The sequence below is a fragment of the Athene cunicularia genome, unplaced genomic scaffold (genome assembly GCF_003259725.1).
Source record: "Athene cunicularia isolate RWA unplaced genomic scaffold, athCun1 SCF_1, whole genome shotgun sequence".
Taxonomy (NCBI): domain Eukaryota; kingdom Metazoa; phylum Chordata; class Aves; order Strigiformes; family Strigidae; genus Athene; species Athene cunicularia.
In genome coordinates this window covers 2035368-2054552 of record NW_020799155.1, presented here as the reverse complement: position 1 = coordinate 2054552, position 19185 = coordinate 2035368, and the positions used below count along the sequence as shown (strand labels likewise).

Here is a 19185-nt window from a genome sequence, read left to right as displayed (position 1 = left end):
CATATTACAGTTTTTTTTTTTTTTTTTTTTTTTTTTAATGTGGCGATGAAGGATTGTTTCCACAGTCAAAAGAAACACAACTGGTCACCTGCAGAAATCGACTGCCTTACCAGCAAAACACCATCAGTCATAAATGGGCTCCCACCCTGAGGGAGCTGCAGCACCTGAGAGTGACAACCCTGTCACCCCCAGTTTGCGGGGGGGGGGGGCGGCTGGCAGCCCTCCCGGGCAGGGGCAGAGCAAGAGACAGGGCTGAAGGTCTCCCAGTGAATCTGCACCTGCAGTCCAGAGCAGGGCTGATTACCTTGGAGAATTTCACTGGGACAGACCATCGTCTCCCAACTGGAAATTATTTCGCTAAGCTGTCCACTGATCCATATGGTATTTATTTCATTTGTGATTTTTCTTCCCTTTTTAACATTGGCATTTGCTGGTATGGCTCCGCAGCGTGTGAGAAGAGACACGGCTGGAAAAACCTGTGGAGCCATCACTGAAAAACAGGATACTTCTGCTCTGTTCATGAACCATGTACAAATGGGACGCCACTGGTTGGTTTGTTTTTTTGGGTTTTTTTTTGGTTTGCTTATAAACTACTCTAAATAAAAATAATTCTCTTCTGGAAATGGATGGAATGTATATTTTGACAAGTACAAAACCATTTTAAATGTTCACTAAATACAAGGAACATCTTGCTATAAAAATAACAGACCCTCCCACCCGCTGTCCCCTCTTTACATTTCTAATTATAAAATGGTACAGTCATTTCAGGTTCCCAACATGAAACAAGAAGGATGGTATTATGCACACATACAAAACACTGAGATATTTGACATCTGAAATAACTGTATACATTCAGAGCAAACAAGCATCTTCATCTTGCTGTTGTTTTTAATGCTACACAGGACTGAAGAATCAAGAAATAAACAAGAAAGGAAAAAAAAAAAATTTTTTTTTTCTCTACTTTTTTTTTTTTTCCATTCACTCCAGAAAGAACTTCCACTGATTCACAACTAAAACAGTTGAGAGAGACAAGATTAATTTCAGATGGAAAATTTATCCGTTGGCTTTTCATTCAAAATCCACAACATCTTTCATTGGTCCTTCTTCTCTAGTTTTCCCTTTGAAATACAGCTCCTGCTCAAATCTTTTTTCTTGAAAAAAGTGCCAAAGAAGAGAAAGGTAGCCGAGCGGGTTTCCAGCCCGGCGGGGGAGGCTGCATGGCGGAGGGCAGCCTTCTTCCTCACTCGCTGTCCCAGCCTGCAGCTGCCATCTGCTACCCAAACAAATCCAGACTAAAAAGTCCATCTGGCATTCCTCTTTCAACTGCGAACCTATCAATTAGTTCAGGTAACAGCTTGGTAAAGTAAAAGAAGTGCTTGTGTTGGATCAGTTGTCCCTGTTTAAAAAGTCTGCAAAAACAACACCTCCACCCTCATTTTCCCTGGCCCCTAAATATTTCATGACATTGTTTTTCACCGCTTGCGTTAGCCAGGCAGATTCACTTCTGTCACGCTGGCTGCCTGATACACGCTCACACATTTTGCATCGATAAAACAAATGAGTCAATGCTCAGTGTTCTTCAGTGAAGCAGCAATCCCAGTCTGCACTGGTTAGGAAGAAGCTTGGCTGCCCTCATATGCCGAAACCCCTGGGCCTGTCTTTTGTTAAGCCCTTAAACTGAATTTAGGCTGGCTCCATCCCCATGCTGAACCAGAGCAGTCCAACCTGCTACAAGAGATACAGGCAGCACAAAATGCAAGAGAGGAAGCATCATAGTATTAGTCTGATCCCATGATCGCCTTCCCCTGAAACTTAAAGGCTCACACTAGAGCAAATATTTGTGAGAAGGGCTGGATTTCTCTTTCAGTCCTGCAGAACAGTTGCATCCCAAAAGAAAACCAAGCCCTCCCTCTTTTGTTCAGAGAGTCAGCTTGTCCTGGCCCCTATTCCTAGCAGACTGGTAACTCTAGCCCTACAACAGGGACCTATGAGAACAACAAACAGTTAAAAATGTCCATTATTGCTAAAGAATAGAAATTAATAAATAACTATTGGTTTTCTTGGTTTGCACAGCCTATAAATTCCTATTCCTGGCTTATTTCAAACCATATGCTTGGCCATGAGCTTTTTGACAGACAAGAGATCACAGAGGCATGAGCCTCTTACAAACAAAGCCTAGGAGATTCCCAGCTGCCTGGGCTGAAAGGCATTTCCCGCTGTTATGCACAACCTCTTATCGTCATTTCAGTACGGACTAGTTGTCACAACAAGGACTTGCAGTCCAGAGTTTTATATATAAAGATGTGCCCTGATCTTTGCCTTCTAATCACAGAACGCACTCAAAGGGCTGTGGCATTTATTCAAAGGAAAAAGTCTGTAAGGCAAACCTCTGGAAAATCTATATAATGACTGTGCTCCAGGTTTAACAAGAACAGCAAATAAAACACAGTTTATGGAAAATCTGTAACTATGCTTTACTGATGACTAGAAGTTATCATAGAAGTGTTAAGTGATCTGCAGATACCTGCCAGGGCAACCCGTCCACACGGAAAGGTCTTCAGAGCTAGGCATTTTTCAAACTGGACAAGAATTGCTTTTTATTTAGCAAGGGGGAAAAGAGGGTAGGTTAACAGGTTTATCAACAAAAACTTTGGATCGCAAAATGCGTGTTCTCTGACATTAAATTCAGAGCTGGATCTGTCTCTGGTTATGGGCTGTATTTTGTTAACAAAATAAGAATGTATCCCAAACGAGTCATTCAACAAGAGACAAAGTACTGCCCTTCTTGCAATGACTTCCTCTGGATCTGATCCAGGGGTCATTAAAGTAGTGAGATCTGAGGGGCCTCTTACCATATGTGATTTCAATATATTTTTTTCAAATTTCCTCTACAAAGCCTTCTTGTTTAGTGCCACAATGTCCCTCATATAAAAAGTCTAAAAATGGCAGCTGCTTCTGTTTTCACTACAATACAGTTTCCATAGTCATATCAAAGTACTTTTATATGCATGCACAGCAATTTAATTCTCCAGAATGCTTAAAGAATGAACTGCAGTGCTATGATTGTCCTGATTCTGGTTTTAAGGCTCTAAACGAGTCAGAAAATAAAAAAACTCCAAACTGCCAAGCAAGTGCCAGATCTGTACCCCCACCAGGATGGGTCAGCTGTGGGGAAGAGATGCAGAGCTTGTGCCTTGCACGTCTGCACGCATGCATGAGGTTGGGTGAGTGCAAAATTCTGCCGATAGAACTTTCTATGTGTCTTACCTATTGAACAGACCCTTGGGAGAGCAGTTTAGTAAACCCATGAAAATCAAAGGATACTCAGAGCGCGGTCTCTGACCAAGCTTCATCCTGCAACCCAGCCCAAGCGAAGATGAGCCTCACTAAGGCGAATGCTTCTCCCACCTACTACTCGCTCACGGAAAAGAAAAGAGCCTCAGATGACAGGACAGGAAGAGCTCGGAGAGACACAACATCAGCTTAATGACAAGAGCACCTTTCTCAGAGAGCTGCACCGTCCTCTGGCTGCTGGCCCTGGGCAGGAGGTGCCCCTCTGCCATGGCACAAGCCTGCAGAATTATGTGCATGAGCACTTGTTCGTCAGAGGGCACCAGAGGATTTTTTTTTCCCGGCTGCATGCTAGAGGCTGCGCTCCCTTCTGAACACGAAGTGCTGAATCCCCGGCATCTGAATCCCACATAATGCCAGAGAGTGAGCTTAGCGGGCAGCCGTACCGAGGAGTCACACAATGCTCTGGATGGGACTAATCTTGCCCAAAGCTGCAAATCGGGAGCTTTAATTCTACCCTGTGAGGAACCTCAGTGGAGAGACTCACGTAAGCAAAAATGTGCGTGGGTATGCAGATCTGCAGAATTAAGGCTTTCACATGTGTTACAAACATACATCTGCGGGTCTTCATATTTATGAAGCACCTCAAATTCCCAAGGCATTTCACAGATTTTATATATATAAAGAATATATATATAAAGAATATTGTCAGCCAGGTCCTGCTTTAGGAAAACATTTCCATTTGACACAGGGATATAACTATGCTCATAGAAGACCTGTTGAAAATAATGTGATTTTGGTACAAGTCCAAAATTAGTCATAAGTGCTTTTCTGAAAAAGGACGAATAAAACACTTACTTAAGTGCTTTCCTAAGTTCTGGCTCCAGTGATGTCTAACCTGGCTTTGTACTCATTATCACTTAACAGTGCTCAGAGCTATAGACTACCTGAGGACAGGGATGGAAAAACATCTTTCCTGAGCAAAACTGCAGGTAGGACTGGGAAAACAAAAGCAGAAAGACTCCTGACCTAGATTTGCTAGGATGCCTCTTTTGAAAGACCACAGTATGGCGACATGTAAAAACGTCTCACCCAGCCTAGCACCCTGCCTCTGCCACCTGTGGTCCCCAAGGGACCACATCTACTATGGGATACTTAGGAAAAGAGCATACAGAGTGTGATCCCTCTCTGAAATCATCCACGAGCTCCTAGAAAAATGGGCAGGGTCTCAGTTCCCCTTTGAGCACAGCTCCTTTTAATGATTTTGCTGGGCAAAGTTCAGTATCAGCTGGGAGTTCTACCTCCTGCCTTGCTTTTCCACAGACCTCGTTTGCTCGGCTGTGCTGTGGGTGACTTCGCTATGGCAACAGATAATTGTTCAATCTATCCATTGAGATTAATTTAATTAAGTTTGTGAAATAAAACAAACACTTTGCGATGGCTCCTCTGAAATCCAAACAGTTCAACCAGGAGGTTTTTTGTCTGTGTGCTGGGCTGTGGTGGGCAGATGTTAAAGGATCGCTGACAACTCAGACATCGTGTTTGTGATGTTCCTGTGACTTGTAGCACCCAGGCTCCAGCACTGAGGACACTGAGAGGAAATTGTACCAGTGTGTGTACTTTCCATAGGGAGACCTGACTGCGTATAACCAGCTTCACTCTTTCCCCTGCAATCATTTGAGATGAATTTCATTCCTGAGTGAAGGGCCAGAATTTGGTGTAAGCACCACTTAAATCCTATTTCAGCATTATTTCCAGAGCTTAAGCGGAGCTGATGCGGTACCTTGTGCAAATTCCCTTGTGTAGGGGTGAATTTCAGCATTGGTTCCCCTGACGCTGTGGGCCTTTCCCATAGCATCACGGGCTAGAGAAGACATTAAAGCATAAGGAAAATACGATTACAGAACCACAAATATTGGCAAGACTGACCTAGCTAGGCCCTCTGGACGGATCTCTAACTTTCTTTTTTAAACCTAGTAGATTTCCATCTGCCTGTATCTCTTTAATTTAAAAGAGACATCATTTCAAATGGCTTGTAAAACTGTAATGGCACATTTCCGGATCACCGTTTTGAAGGATGATTAGGCTGTGCTCCTTTGCCTCAAAGTTACCCTTCAATTTAGGGACTAAGAACATAAAAAAAATTAAGCTAAATGAACTTCAGTTCATAAAATGAACCGAGTTCTATGGACTGAAAAGCATGGAGTATAATTTTCCTTCTCCCTGTACAGAGGAAGCAGGTGGGACAAAATTTTAGGGGTAGTTCTAAACACATTTGTTCCCAAATCAGATCTGACAAACTGAATTTTGGCTGGAAGTTGGTTTCCACATCCAACAAGTAAATCCACAAGGAGATTAAATGCAGCAAGAATCCTAATAGGTGCATTTTGAGATGCTGCCATGCACCAGAAAGCCAAAATGTTTGACCTTTCCATGAGATCTCAATGCAAGATGAATTGTTGATTCTATGGACTTACTCAGGAGGCAGTAATGTGATTCAAATCATCTGACTGTCAACAGAAACCATTTACTCTTGTATAACAGTAAGCTAAAAATGCTTCTTCACAGTTGAGTATTTTGACTGAAAAATGAAATCGTACACTGAACGAGTCAGGAGAAGCTTTTCCCTGGAAAGCAGAGCTCAGGATGAACTAAATAATCATCACTGGTCATTATTATTTAGGTGTATGGATTTCTGTTAGTTCTGTTTATTTTCGAATTCCCTCCCCTCCACCCAAAATATTTTGGTATATATGTATTTATATACAAATTGCAAGTATTCCATTATGTGTGCGACAATGTTGACAGGGTCTCTGGAGGGCAACTAACCACCTGAACTCAGCAAAAACTGCCCTCAAAATGTAAGAAGTGAAATGCCCTAAGAAAAAAACCAAAACCAAATCAATTAGTAAACATTTCAACCCAGCTGCCTCCTGCTTCATTAGCACTTTCTGACACTGATATCAGCATCTCCAGACCCTTCCTAAGAATATTCTTGTCACCCGCATAATGCACAGCTGTTAACAAGCAGCTTCTGGAAACCTCTCAGACAGTCCTTTAGCCTACCAGTCAGATTTTGGTTGGTAAAATTAAGAAAAGGCATGATGTTATACTAGATCTTCTCTTCCAGCTACTGACTTTTGACTTGAAGGAAGGCCATTAACGTACTGACAACTGCTGAGAGCAAAAAAAAAAAAAAAAAAAAAACAAGGACGGAGTGAAGCTTTAAGCTTTTCTTTCTCTCTTTCACACTGTACGATTCTTGTCTAGAACAGAGCTTTAAGTAAAAGCCAACATAATGCAGTTTTCACCCAAATCTCAGCAATCTCTGTTAATTCAGAGCTCTCTTACAAGTAAAGACCTTCAGAATATACCATTTCCAAGGCTCCCACTTAGTGAAAGCAGGCTTCACATTAATGCAGGGTGTTGGTGCACCATCCTTCTGAAGCCATGTGTACTTCATGCAGAAATGACATGGCAATGATAAATCCTGGAGTGACCAGTGAACAGGAAATTCAGATTTCTGGATTGAACTCTTGAAAAAGCTGGGGTCAGTCAACAAAAACAGAGTGTCCATCCATAACAAATGATAAACAAACATAACAGATGTATGTCTTTTCAAAAAAAAAGAAACAAAACCCGACCAAACAAGTGTAGAAAACACTCAAGCTGTCATTTCAGTTGTGTATTTATGAGCCACTGAAGAGTTACATGACTGCTCTCAAGCACGTGGGTAAACCGGAAGCGTTCATCTCCCATGTGAACAAAACGAACGTATGTAGATGATGAAACCGCATCCAGGCAGACACAACTGTTGCTATTGCTTTTCGTGACCATCTCAGAATGGAGTGTGCAGGAGTGACAGTGCTCTGGAGGCATGTGCATGACTGGTCCAAATCCTAAAAAGCTGACTCGGTCCCTCCCTGTGACCCTCCCCTGTAGTTTAGTGTTGGATCTCTGTTTTTCAAGACTTCACCTCTTCGCAGTCTTGATCAGTGGAAAGCTCCACATCGGACAGTCCAACTTCCATTGCCATAATCAATGAAATGTCTGAATCACTGCTGACTGCTGGCTCCTGTTCATCTGTGAGGGTAGAAAAGACAGGAAAAGGGCATTATGGTCAGGTCTTTCTGTCAACGTATCGCTATTTTTCAGTTCTGGAGATGAGACCCAGAGGTTTCTCCACCACTGAGGTTGTGCTTAGATTTCAAACTTTGTTCTTACTCAGTATCTGTCTAAAATATTTCAAGAACATCACAAAGTTCAAGACATCAGTAGCAAGAAACATGATGACAAGGAGCCTGGATGGGTAACACTTTCTTCTCCTCCTCAGGAGGAGCCTCCCAGGGCTCTCCATCCATGACCTTCATCTTCATGACCTTCCTCCCAAAGCCTTCCCTCCCCATCCCCTTACACTACCCAACTTGGCACCATTCTGCTCTCCCTACAGAGGCTGCAAGTTAAGAACAAAGTCACAGACACCTGGTGGAGTGAGTTGGTCATCAGGAAAACATTTCTAACAGGAAAAAAAATTTGCCTGAACCCTCGTTAGGTGACAGAATCTCTGTTAGCAGAGACTTTTAAGAGCGTGCTAGGCTAATGTCTGAAAGAAGCAATACAGAATTTGTTAGTTCTGCCCCAGGACTCAGGACCAGGCTACCTGCCTTCTCAGGTGCCTTCTTTCATCCTTTTCCAGTCTCTTTTGTATTCACCGTTTCCTCTCATTTCAAGACACCTTGCAGGTTCTGATCTAGGCTGAAGGGATCTACCCTTATCCACCATGATCTCAAATACAGTGAGTCAGATTATTGATTTTTGACTCAAACTGCAAATCCCATCAAAACTACAAGCATAGGAGGAGTAAGTTGTTTTTGTTTTGATCCCACAGTACTTACTACATGCGTATCTAGTAGCAGATAAAGCCAACAGATTTTAAAAGACTAAAAGCTAATTTTGCTTCAAGAACAATCAGGAGAAGTGAAGCACACTGGATCTCTGGGGAGATTCTCACAGGCACAAAAATCCCATAGGTGGCTGAATCCCTGAGAGAAAAAGTTGATGGTTCATATTTTCAAGTGGTTTAATTACAGTGATTATATTTACGCTGTAACAATACAATGTATTTAAATCTCTGGCAGTTTTTCCTTTACATATTTTGTTCTTCAGACAAAAGAAGCAGAGCCTGATTGATGCTAAAAAGTTCAAAAGTTGAATATCTAAGAATTAATAAGAAAGAAACATTACAGAGGAGCCAGAAAAATAACTCCTCACAGTTTAATTATTCACTTGAAGCTAAGTGAGTACAATTAGTCTCCTCTCAAGAGCTGCATGATTTTTAGATCTGTTTCAGAGAAAATACATGTATTTACTTATGCTGGGATTAGACCTCATGTTCTGCAGAGAAAGCTTGAGTAGGGTCTGCATTATTCAAACTGAAAGAGTCAGTGCTTTCCTTTACAACACTGGATTATTTTTATACTTTCTTGATTGCATGATAAATAATTAATGCACACAGCCTCTTTATATCTGCATTCTTTTCCCTATCAATATGACAGTAGTAAAACATTTCAAGGGATTGCTTCAGACTATAAATGTTTCCACTGAAGGTGCAAGAAGTATTTATGAACTGAATGATACCTCCTGCAGACTTCAGGGGGCTTCAATTACAATTAACCATTAGGCGAACTGCTAGATCCAAGAGTACAAAAGTGCATCACATACATACACCTCCAAGACCTAAAGCATCATCTGTAGTGGTAACAGCTCCCTGAGCCAGAACGATGTGGTTCCAGACCACTGGATTATTCATCATTCCTCTATAACTAATAGGATTCTTCAAAACAATGAAAATGATGCTTTAAATGTTGACCCAAGAGCAAATTTGTATTTGCATGACAGAGTACCTAAGGCTTAGCCATGTTAAACCGCCGCTTGGAGCACTCTTGAGAGAAAGGTGATTGTCATCTGCACTGGCTGTGCAGGAAAGGAGGACTGGCTGAACGGTGGCAGCCACATGCTTGCTGAAGAGGCAGGCTGAGCTGCCAAGACCAAACATCAGAGCATCAAATAAGAAGTGTTTATGGTGCCGAAATGTTATTTTCAAGAATTGTTGCTCCTTCTAGGTAGGGTTGCACAGCAGAAAAAGATCTCAACAGAGTTCAAGACAGGCAGATAGAACAGCAGCAGATTTACAGCTCACCTACCACAACTGTTTAACCTATGTACATGAGCACCTACTTTCCAAATGAGCAAACTCAAGTTCAACACTATAAATCCTATACAATTATACAAATTCTTGGATCTTAGTCTTGCCAAGGTGTGGGCTTTGTAGTTTGTCTTCTTTGGGACTGAAGTACAGGTCAGTAGGAATAATGAACAAGGGATCCTAAAAATGCCCATGCCTGGGCCCCGGCATTGCTTTTCCAGCACTGCGCAGTGCCTAGAAACATGAACGCCCCACCTGCCTTGCTTGCTAACAGTGCAGCGGTTCAAAACCCTAAAGCTACAGCCTGCCACTTCAGCAGAGTGGGGAGAAAGACTCAAGACATCACCATCCCTTACACCTCCCCTTTCAGGGATGGGGTCAGGACTGACATTTCTTTGGAAGACGCAGTCAACACAAGGAAACTAAAGCATCTCTCATCATCACATGCTTGCTCTTGTAAACAGGAGTCCTGCTACTGATGCCAGCATGCACAGGATGGAACTCTGGGAGGCTGCAGAAGTTACACCAGCTGCAAGGTCTACAAGCTGCCTCACCGTGGCTCCCCCACACAACACAGGCTTTCTAGACTGTGGTGTTTGGTTTTGGTTTGGGTGTTTTTTTGCGTTTTTTTTGTTTTATTTTTTTGGCTGGGTGCTCAATAATGTGAGCCAGCACAGTTAGTGACATTTATTACACGTAAGCAAACCTCAACTAAACTGCAAGTACCAGGAGCTCACCCTGCATTTTGCATCCCTGGTTTTTAGATGCTATTTACAGTGACAAAGCATATACAATCACACAGCTTCTACTGAAGATGCCTGACTCATTGTAAAGAACTTTTATAAGCTTCCTGCAAGTTTTTTTAAATCTGGTGTTTATCTAAAAGCCCTGAAGTCAGGTGAGGATCTCAACTTACAGATCTCAGCTTTCACTGAAATGAATCTTAAGTAAAAAAGAAACATAACCCCCCCTCAAAAAAAAACCCCATATCCCTAATTACTAGAGATTTTATGTTGGAATATCTGACTTGTGATTCTAGATGTTTGAGACTGGCAGTCCTGTCTAACAACATACACCATAATACTTCCACTGTGTTTTATAGCAGTTCATGCCACAGGCATAAAGCCTTTTGCTTAATGAAGCAAAAGGCACATCCCAAGTTGCTTTTCATCCCGAGTGCTAGTGCTTACAGCAGGCAACTGTAGACCTCACTGCCACATTCCTCTCATGTCTGAGAAATGCAATACACCACAGCACGCTGCCTACTGCCAGACAGACTTTTTCCACTCGCTTATATTCCATGACACACATTCATTTGAGAGGTACAATAAAACAAACTACTGTAGCCAATATTACTTTAAATTTAGCTATGCTAATGCAGGAAGAATATCACCACTTAGATATGGAACTGTCCTACATAATAGCAGTACAGCCCTTACTTGTTGCGAAGTTCATTAAGTGATGTTTATATTTGAGTATAATTGCAATCAAACAAGGACAAAAATAGCTAATTACTCTGGTGCTTTAAAAACAGTAAGACTGCACACTAGTAATAGTTATCTACTGCTGCTGCTACTCCTAACACTTCGAGTAAGTCTGTAGCTGTTGTACCCTAATAAATATTCCAAAAGAAAAAGGTCAGGTGATGGGTTTCTAAGAATTTGATACTGTTTGCAAGAGTCCTGGGAGGGACCTAAGCAATCAACAGCAAGTGCAAAGTGCATTTACAAAAACCTTCCTCTGCCACGCGCAGCTAAGAACACAGGCATGGGCACAAATTGAGATACACTTGTAATGATGCACTCATGGAGGAGGAACAAGCTGATGTAACCCTGGGGGGTTTTGTGCTCATGAAGGTCTCACTCTTGCTCACCACTGTGCTTCTTCCTAGGAGGCCACATCTGACACTGCGCCCTGGTGTCCCCAGGACACGGGCAGTGCCATGGGGCTCTCCTAAAACTGGTCCTGCTTGTACCAGAGGCTGAGACTTCCCCTAAGCTCATGGAGCTGGAAAAGCTGCAGAACCCCATGATTGGACTAAAAAGTCTACAAGCAATTTGCATCCAGGAAATCGGCAGAAAAATAAGAATACACTAAAAGGTTATACAGCAAAAGTTTCTCAGCATTGAATGCATATAAGGTTTGTCTAAGATGACAGACTTTTTTTTTCTTCTCCGGACCTTCAGGTAGCTCTCTCCTATTACAGCCATTTGCGAAGTAAGCAGAGAAGTATTGATTATTGTATGTCAAATGAGAGCTGCTACCAAGTGTGTAATTCATCTACTGAAAGTATAACTAAAGCCAGCAATCTCTTGTTCCTGTGGATTAAAAACATGAGCCATGGCAATAAACTATTCAGTTGGGAGTCAGTCTCCCTTCCCTCATTTATTATCAGCTCTCCGTGAACTAATTCAGCATACTCAGTCCTGCTCCACACACAATTAAACCGTTGCACAGAGCTATGCAGCTACTAATGGTTTTCTTGGTGTTACCAGTCACAGAAACCAGAGGGTAAGAAAAAGCTGCTACCGTGATACTGACTTAGGCGTAACCTATTTGCCTGGCTATAAAGCTGAGCATTTAGCATAAGAAACAAGTCTTGTTTTGTGCAGATCTTCTGCTCTTGATGGTAGATGCCAAACTTGAGGAGAAATGAATAATTATTGATTTCTTCATCTAATGAAATGCTGTGAAAAATTTATCAGTTATCCTTAGCTGACAGAAATTGTACAGCAGACAACGGGACTCTGTCTACAACCTCATTTTGACAATAAATAGACAGCAAAACTTGGAATTTATTTCACTATTCATTTCACATTCTCACTACTGTGAAATATACCTTATTTCAGAATTCTTCATTTTCTGAAGATAAAACTAAGCTAAAACATGAAATCCCTGGTGACAGGTATGCTCTCAGGTGTAGAGAAGTATCTAAAATTTATGTGTTAGCAAGAACCTTATTCCAGTCTGGGGCTCACTTCTACTGAACAAATGCTGTCCCCAGTCAGATGTGTCTAGAAGTATTTTGCTCCAGAAGAAACCAGAAATGTAACCATCTCCTGGAGCCTTGGGGACCTGAGAAGAAAATACATCCAGGGTCATTAGAGGCGTTGATATGGGACCTTTATCAGAACAGATTCTGTTCGACATGAAGCTACAGCAAACTGCCAACACAGGCAGTGTTATTCAGTTTTTGTTTCCGGTATCAGGACAACCAGAACACTATTCATCACATTTGATTTATGACAGGGAGAGAGAGACATTTCTAGAGACCTCTATTTTTCTTTGTCTGCCCAAGAATGCGCTTTACCATTACAGAGTTTATTGCTCCCTCCTATTGCAGCCTTGCCACAGCATCACTTCGCTGCTTATAGTCTAAGAGGAGTACCTCAAATGGCAAGTACTTCCACAACAGTACCAACCAAATTTATTTGATTGCTAAGACCGTCTTCTTTAAAACACTACCGATTCTTAAAATTATTCTCAATTTCATCATCCAATACTTCTTATTGGACCGTTCTATATGTAAGTCTCAAATTCCTTCCACATCATCTTGATAATCGTAATGTTTTAGAACAGGCTGTAACTGCACTAATAAAACAACTGAAATAAAACGTGGAAAAAAATGCCGATAAAATCTCTAATGCAAAAGAAGCAGTGGAAATATGTTTGAGGAGAAAGGGTTAGAAAAAACCTGTTATTAACACAGTCCTTTCATACACAGAGGCTAATAAAATGGATGAAGTCCAGCTGGCTACAATTAAGAACAAAGTACTGGGGAAATACTTTATTGCTGTTCCTAGCATCAGAGAGTCACTTATCTGAGCAGCAAGGGGAAAAAGTACTTGAGAACGGTAACTGCTTTTGGAAGAAAAGTTTAGACTCTTTTCCATCAATAACAAACCAGAGCTCTGTGAATGTACTAACGGCAACAGGGCTACATCCAGGGGATAAAGCAGGTGACGAAAGACATTGCAAAGAATACCCAAACATCAGCACACCACGAAGAACCAAATGCCATGACCTGGCAATATTAATTTCAAAAATGTGTTTAACAGCTAAGCAGTTGAGAGACTTGGTAGATGGGCCTGTATATGACATAAAACACTGGAGTCCCTCACAAAGCAAACTTTCTTCCCTTAATCTTTCTCTAGGATATAGGTTTTGGGGGAACATACGGCATCTCTTAAAAGAAAACAGCCAAAGACATAGTTCCCTGTCTTCAAACATCCTGCATTACGAAGGGGCAACATCATCATCATCATCATCATTCTAGACATGAGCTATTGAGATGGAGAGTCACGACTCTTCAAGGCATTCGCTGATTCTGGGTGCCTAGTTAAGACTCCATAAACATGACTGTTCAGTTACAGCATTAATCTGCACATTGTAGGCCCCAAGCATATCTTCAACTTACTTCAGCTACAGCTGCAAGTACTAAGCACTTCTGGAAATCATATTCCAGTATCTCAAGTCAAGCATCAAAAAAACGAAAGGGAAATTATTAGTAATACAATAGTTTTTCTGACACATAAATTTGGAAAATGTTGTACTTAAGCAATAAACTTTAATACCAGTTACCCAAGAAGACATTTTTGTGTTTTGGCAAGACCAGTAAGCTCATTTTCATAAACAGGGTAGAAAGTATCAGCACCCAAATGCTCTCTCCAAAAGAAGAGGGAAAAAACTCTGTCCAAATAAGGACATTTGATATAAACCACACAGGGCAGATAGCAAACACATTTGCAGAAAGCTGAGCAAAGGGGGAAGAACACATACCAGATGTTATTGCATGGAGACAGTTGGACCTGACTGGCTAGAAAAGCAAAGCATTTTTTTTTTTCATTTTATATATCTATATCTATACCTTTAATGAGCATATACTAGCGCCTTGGTATTTTTTTCCATGAATCAGAACACAAATCTTTAAAAATTCACAGCACATATTAACATTATTTTAGGAGTCAACACTTCAGAGATCTGTCTTCTCTCTATGAGAGGCTGGCTGATGTTTTGGGAACTCCTGATCGGCTGCCTTAGTGGGGAGCTGCCAACCCTCTCTGGGATACAATGAACATGCCTCTGTCAATTACAACACAAGAAAACCTAGTATTTTTTCCTTCAGTATACTTTCCTCTTTCTCCTTTCTCTTACAGGTCATGCTCATCACATTCGTGCTCTGAGACAAGCAGGGAAAATCCTCCTGTGACCTAGATACTGCATACCATTTTCTCTTCCCATGACTAGTCTTTCCTCTTTCCTATTGGAAACTCAAGTTCAGAAAGATCAATGGTCAGAAAGATTACCCGAAGAGTCAATGGAGTCATCACACTAAGGTCTCTTTGCAGTGACTTCTATGTATTCCTATCAACTAATCCCCATCTCCAAGGTCCTTCACAGTTTATCTGCACATCTGGTCTTATTCACTACAAAGTATTTTCTTCCATCTTTGGCTGACCCCATTCTTCAGTCCCACACTCTCTCCATGATTGATTGCTAGACAAGAACCACCCTACTTCCCTCACAACAGGGCATCCAGCCTCTTAAAACCTTCCTAAAACTGTTTTTCCTTTTTCCCTGCAAGCCTTCCCACTGTCTGTAAGGGAAGACTGACAGCGGGATGCTGCTGCACACCCTCCTTACCACTCATCTCTGGCCATCCGCAGTGCCCAAACACTGGGCCAGATGCACCTCTGCTCAGGACAGCACATCCTTCTGATGCCTACATTAAGCTTCAGGAATAAATCTGAATGCATTTCATTCCTGTTAGAAATGATTATTATTTAGAACGTGCAAAATTATTAATGTATTTGAAAATCAGAAAATGAGATCTCTCATAAAAAGGGAAAAGATTCAAAAATAATGAAGCTTGGGGCTGTAACTACATGACAGTTTTGATTCTCAAGTACCTTTGCTATCTTTGATAATATATTAAATAGTCAAAGATCTTTAATTCTGACAGAATTTAGCTACTTTTGGTAAAATCTTGCCATTTCCTACACCACTCTAAGAATCCTAAGAAACATTAAATTAAGTTTTCCATTTCATGTTAAGTAAAAAATCCAATTCAACTCTTCACCAAATTCACTCACAGAAAAGCCTCTTAGGCCCAGACTGAACTAAAATCACTATTATTGTTCCGTCTCAAGCACTGCTACAGACACTTCACGTGCAGGTATTATTCTCTGATCATTTCTATTATTCTTCCATTTAATTTTTCTGCAGGCAGACCAAGTTTCTGAATTAGCTGAAGTATAGTTCCATGTACCAGCAGCATGACAGTGCCAAGAAGTGGAAGTCCAGCTCCCCTGCCCTAGCTCACCCTCCCGTCACCCATCCTGAATCAGCTCTGCTATTCCTTTGATTGGCCAGGGAGTTGACTTAATTTTTAAAAAATGTCTGCAAACTCCCTTGGAAACATTTTTTGCTAGGCTAGCAGCTGAACAGGCTGGCTCAGCCACAAGGCGAGTACTGCAGCCAGCTTCAGGAAAGAAGCATGCAGAAAGGGAGAAAGGGAGAAAGGGAAGGGAAAGGACCCCTCCTTGCATTCAACATCTGCAAGCTGTCCCTGTGGTACCATGATGTTATATGTCTAAAACATCAGGTGTGGCATGGGGATTACTTTTTTTACATCTCGGTTTTCTTAGCAGCTGCTTAATGACCAAGGCTCCCTGGTGTTACTGCAAAACAGAGAGCATTAAGTGATAAAGTTAAAAACAATCGTGTTTTGTCATGTTAATGGTATGTACGGGATATTGCAAGGATTCTTCCAGTAGCCAAGGTGAGAAGAGTGAAGAGACATACACCCTTCAAGCAGCGAGCAAACATCTTTAATCACACTGCCAGCCATTTAAAAATCTGGAGGTATAGCAGGTATGTGACAACAGCAGAGTTAAATGCTGTATGTAATAGCGTGTGTTATATGCTACACGGCCTATTGGCAGGCTGTCATAACAAAGGGACTTTTACATCCAAGAAGTATAATCACACAATTTAATCATGTGCATCTCAGTTTCCATGGGCTATACTGGTGACTGCTATTGTGAGTGAATTTTCTTATTTATATTTTAAAAATCTTCTGTCAGCAGTGTGCTCTGCTTCCTGCAAGCCTGAAAGGAGAAGGAAATTACAGCCTGACTCAGACACATAATGCGCTGGACTGAACAAGCGGGAGTGTAACGGTAAGAAGAACAGAAGTGAAGTTTCTAATGAACATAAGAAACAGCCTTTCACAGGGTGATTTAGAGATGTACTGGCCAACACCACACAAATCCCTTAGAACAGTCACACTGGAGAGGTATTGCCAGACCCCCAAGCATGATGCAATATTAAACCAGAAGACTCAATGTAAGCGCGTGGTTTCCAAATCCCTTTTCTCTGGTCCGATCATGCTGCAGAGCTGTGACCCCTCCTTGCGGGACTCCATGGCAGAAGTAGTTTCACAAAGTCACCCGAGATAGCTCCTTCCACAGGTCCTGCTGCCCCCACCTGCACAGCAGCTCTGCTTTGCCCTGCGGCTTTGCACCCTGCTCCTGGTTGGGAGGAAGGAGAAAAGGGATGCTCAACCCACAGGCACCCTTCCTTCCCACTGCGGCCACCAATGAGCCTGTCCCACAGCACCGGTGCTGGGTGGTGGCTGAGGCTCAGCAGGGTCTGCTGGCACGCAGCAGATCATGAGGGAAACTGCAACCCATTGCCATGATCCCTGCCCAACAGCTTCAGCACAGGCGGATGCTGCAAAGACACCCGGGACCGCGGCTCTCCTGGGAAGTGGGAATGACACCTCTGGCGCTCTGGGGAATGCAAGAAATGGCATTTGGTGCTTGGAAGAGCAACCCACCATGGGCACACAACGAGGCTAGGACATGAAAGTGGACCGGCAGAGGAAGGCTGGCTAGGCTGCTGTAAAACATCTCAGATTACTGCAAGTTCTCTTGAAGTATGTTAGAAGCTTCTCACTCCTACTTGGGCTCATGTACAAGGTGGCTAATAGCCATTGAAAATCTGCACAGGGGCAATTAATTCTGAGAACGTGATGTGAAATGTAGGCTGCTGTAACAAGCAGAAGAAAACCCATTTCCCCCTAATCACTGTGAACTGCTTCCTCAATTACAAGCATGCACACAGCTGTAACAGAAAACAGCTTGCTTTACAGACAACCACTGTTAATTTTTGAATAAGGAGGCTGGAAAAGCTCATGTCAGTCTGGCTGGGTTTGTCTGTCATGGCAGCATGTGCATGATTTTTAGATCTCTTTAACTGCCTTCTACTGCATAAGCTCTCAAAAAACCTAGGTCACTAGCAAAGCACAGTATTGAGGAATCATATATTGAATTTTCAAGAGCAGTTACAATGAATATCCTTCCACAAAGATGTCACAAAAATGCCTGTGCATATATTACAGGATTTAATGAGAAAACACACAAGGAGGTGGTTGAAAAGCTCAACAGTGGTGGAATTACTTGAAAAAAATGCATGTGTATCTTCTCTCCCTCTCTCTCAAACATAGTCCTGCCTTCCTTTCCAGTGCTGCTAATGCTGGGTTCCACCTGAGATCCTTGGGATGTTTCCAGGGTAAAGGGGCAACTCATCAGCTCCGGACTTCCTGGGCTCTTGAATTTTCTGGAAAATCTTAGAAACCCCCTCCTCACCATGCGTGTTGGTGATGGCAATGCTTGGATGAAATTTTATTCTATTAGAAATGTCCATGATAAAAATTTCACCCAGGGATGTTTTCTCATTAGATATGAAAAAAACGCACACAGTAATGAAGTCAAAAGAGAAAAATCCCACAGTGGTGGTAGAGGAACCTGCGCATCAAATATGTAATTTTTACCGCTTCACTAGCAAAATACAACTTTTAACAGTGTAACTTTTCCCTTAAGGTGAAAACAGTCTTGCCTGAGAATGGGCCTGGCTCTGTTGCAGCAACAGCTCCAGCGCCCGAAGCACGGCGCAGCTGTGGGACCACCATGCCTGCCGAGCCTGCGCAGGTTAGCAGGGCATTCAGTAGCCATCCACACACACAGCTTCAACATCCCCCACACTACTCAGAAGCTGCCCACAAACAACAAGGCGTGTGCAGAGACCATAACATTGTGTGTCACATTTCTTTTTTGCCCTTCTGACACCTTGCAGTGAAATCAGTGTCTCGTCTCCCACCAGCCACAACTGGGCTTGCAGGATTTGCCCATTTCTAGTCTGGTATCGTGTGCTCACGCTCCTACAGGGCTGTCAGGTACATGCCCCCAAAAGACTGGGAGACATTTGACCGAAGTACACTGCTTTAGGTTAAAGATCAATTGTCACAAGTCCATAAAAACAGTGAATACATGACAGAAACAGCACAACAACCCAGAGAAAATATGTTCTTGAACTTTATAGGACTGTCTAACCTGATATGAATTGGACAGCAGAATTATAAATTTTGCCATAGGCCACGGCTTATCTACTTATTTTAGTTCTAAAGAAAAAGACTGATTTAAGTGCATTTAGTTGTAGAAAAATTTCTTGTAACAATAACAACAAAAAGCCATCAGGATCATGGAACCTGAACTATATCGCCTCAGTGACTCTCTAAGGAATCCCATTTAAAACCAAAGCACATGCGTTCCAGTCTTACAAACCCCACCAGGTACTGGAAGATACAGTCATTCTTGACGGTGTGGCATCAGCAAGAGTGTAATATT

At 42.1% G+C, this 19185-nt stretch overlaps 1 protein-coding gene across 3 annotated transcripts in view; it reads right to left on the bottom strand.

Annotated features, from left to right (window-relative positions):
- Positions 1–26: 26 nt before the first annotated feature.
- RNF150 (ring finger protein 150) overlaps positions 27–19185 on the bottom strand; it is a 151975-nt gene continuing 132816 nt past the window's right edge. For all 3 annotated transcript variants that reach the window (XM_026866966.1, XM_026866967.1, XM_026866968.1), the window contains one exon: positions 27–7374. In XM_026866966.1, coding sequence (XP_026722767.1) covers positions 7256–7374 — 119 coding nt within the window. In that variant the 3' untranslated portion in view covers positions 27–7255. The remainder of the gene's footprint in view (positions 7375–19185) is intronic.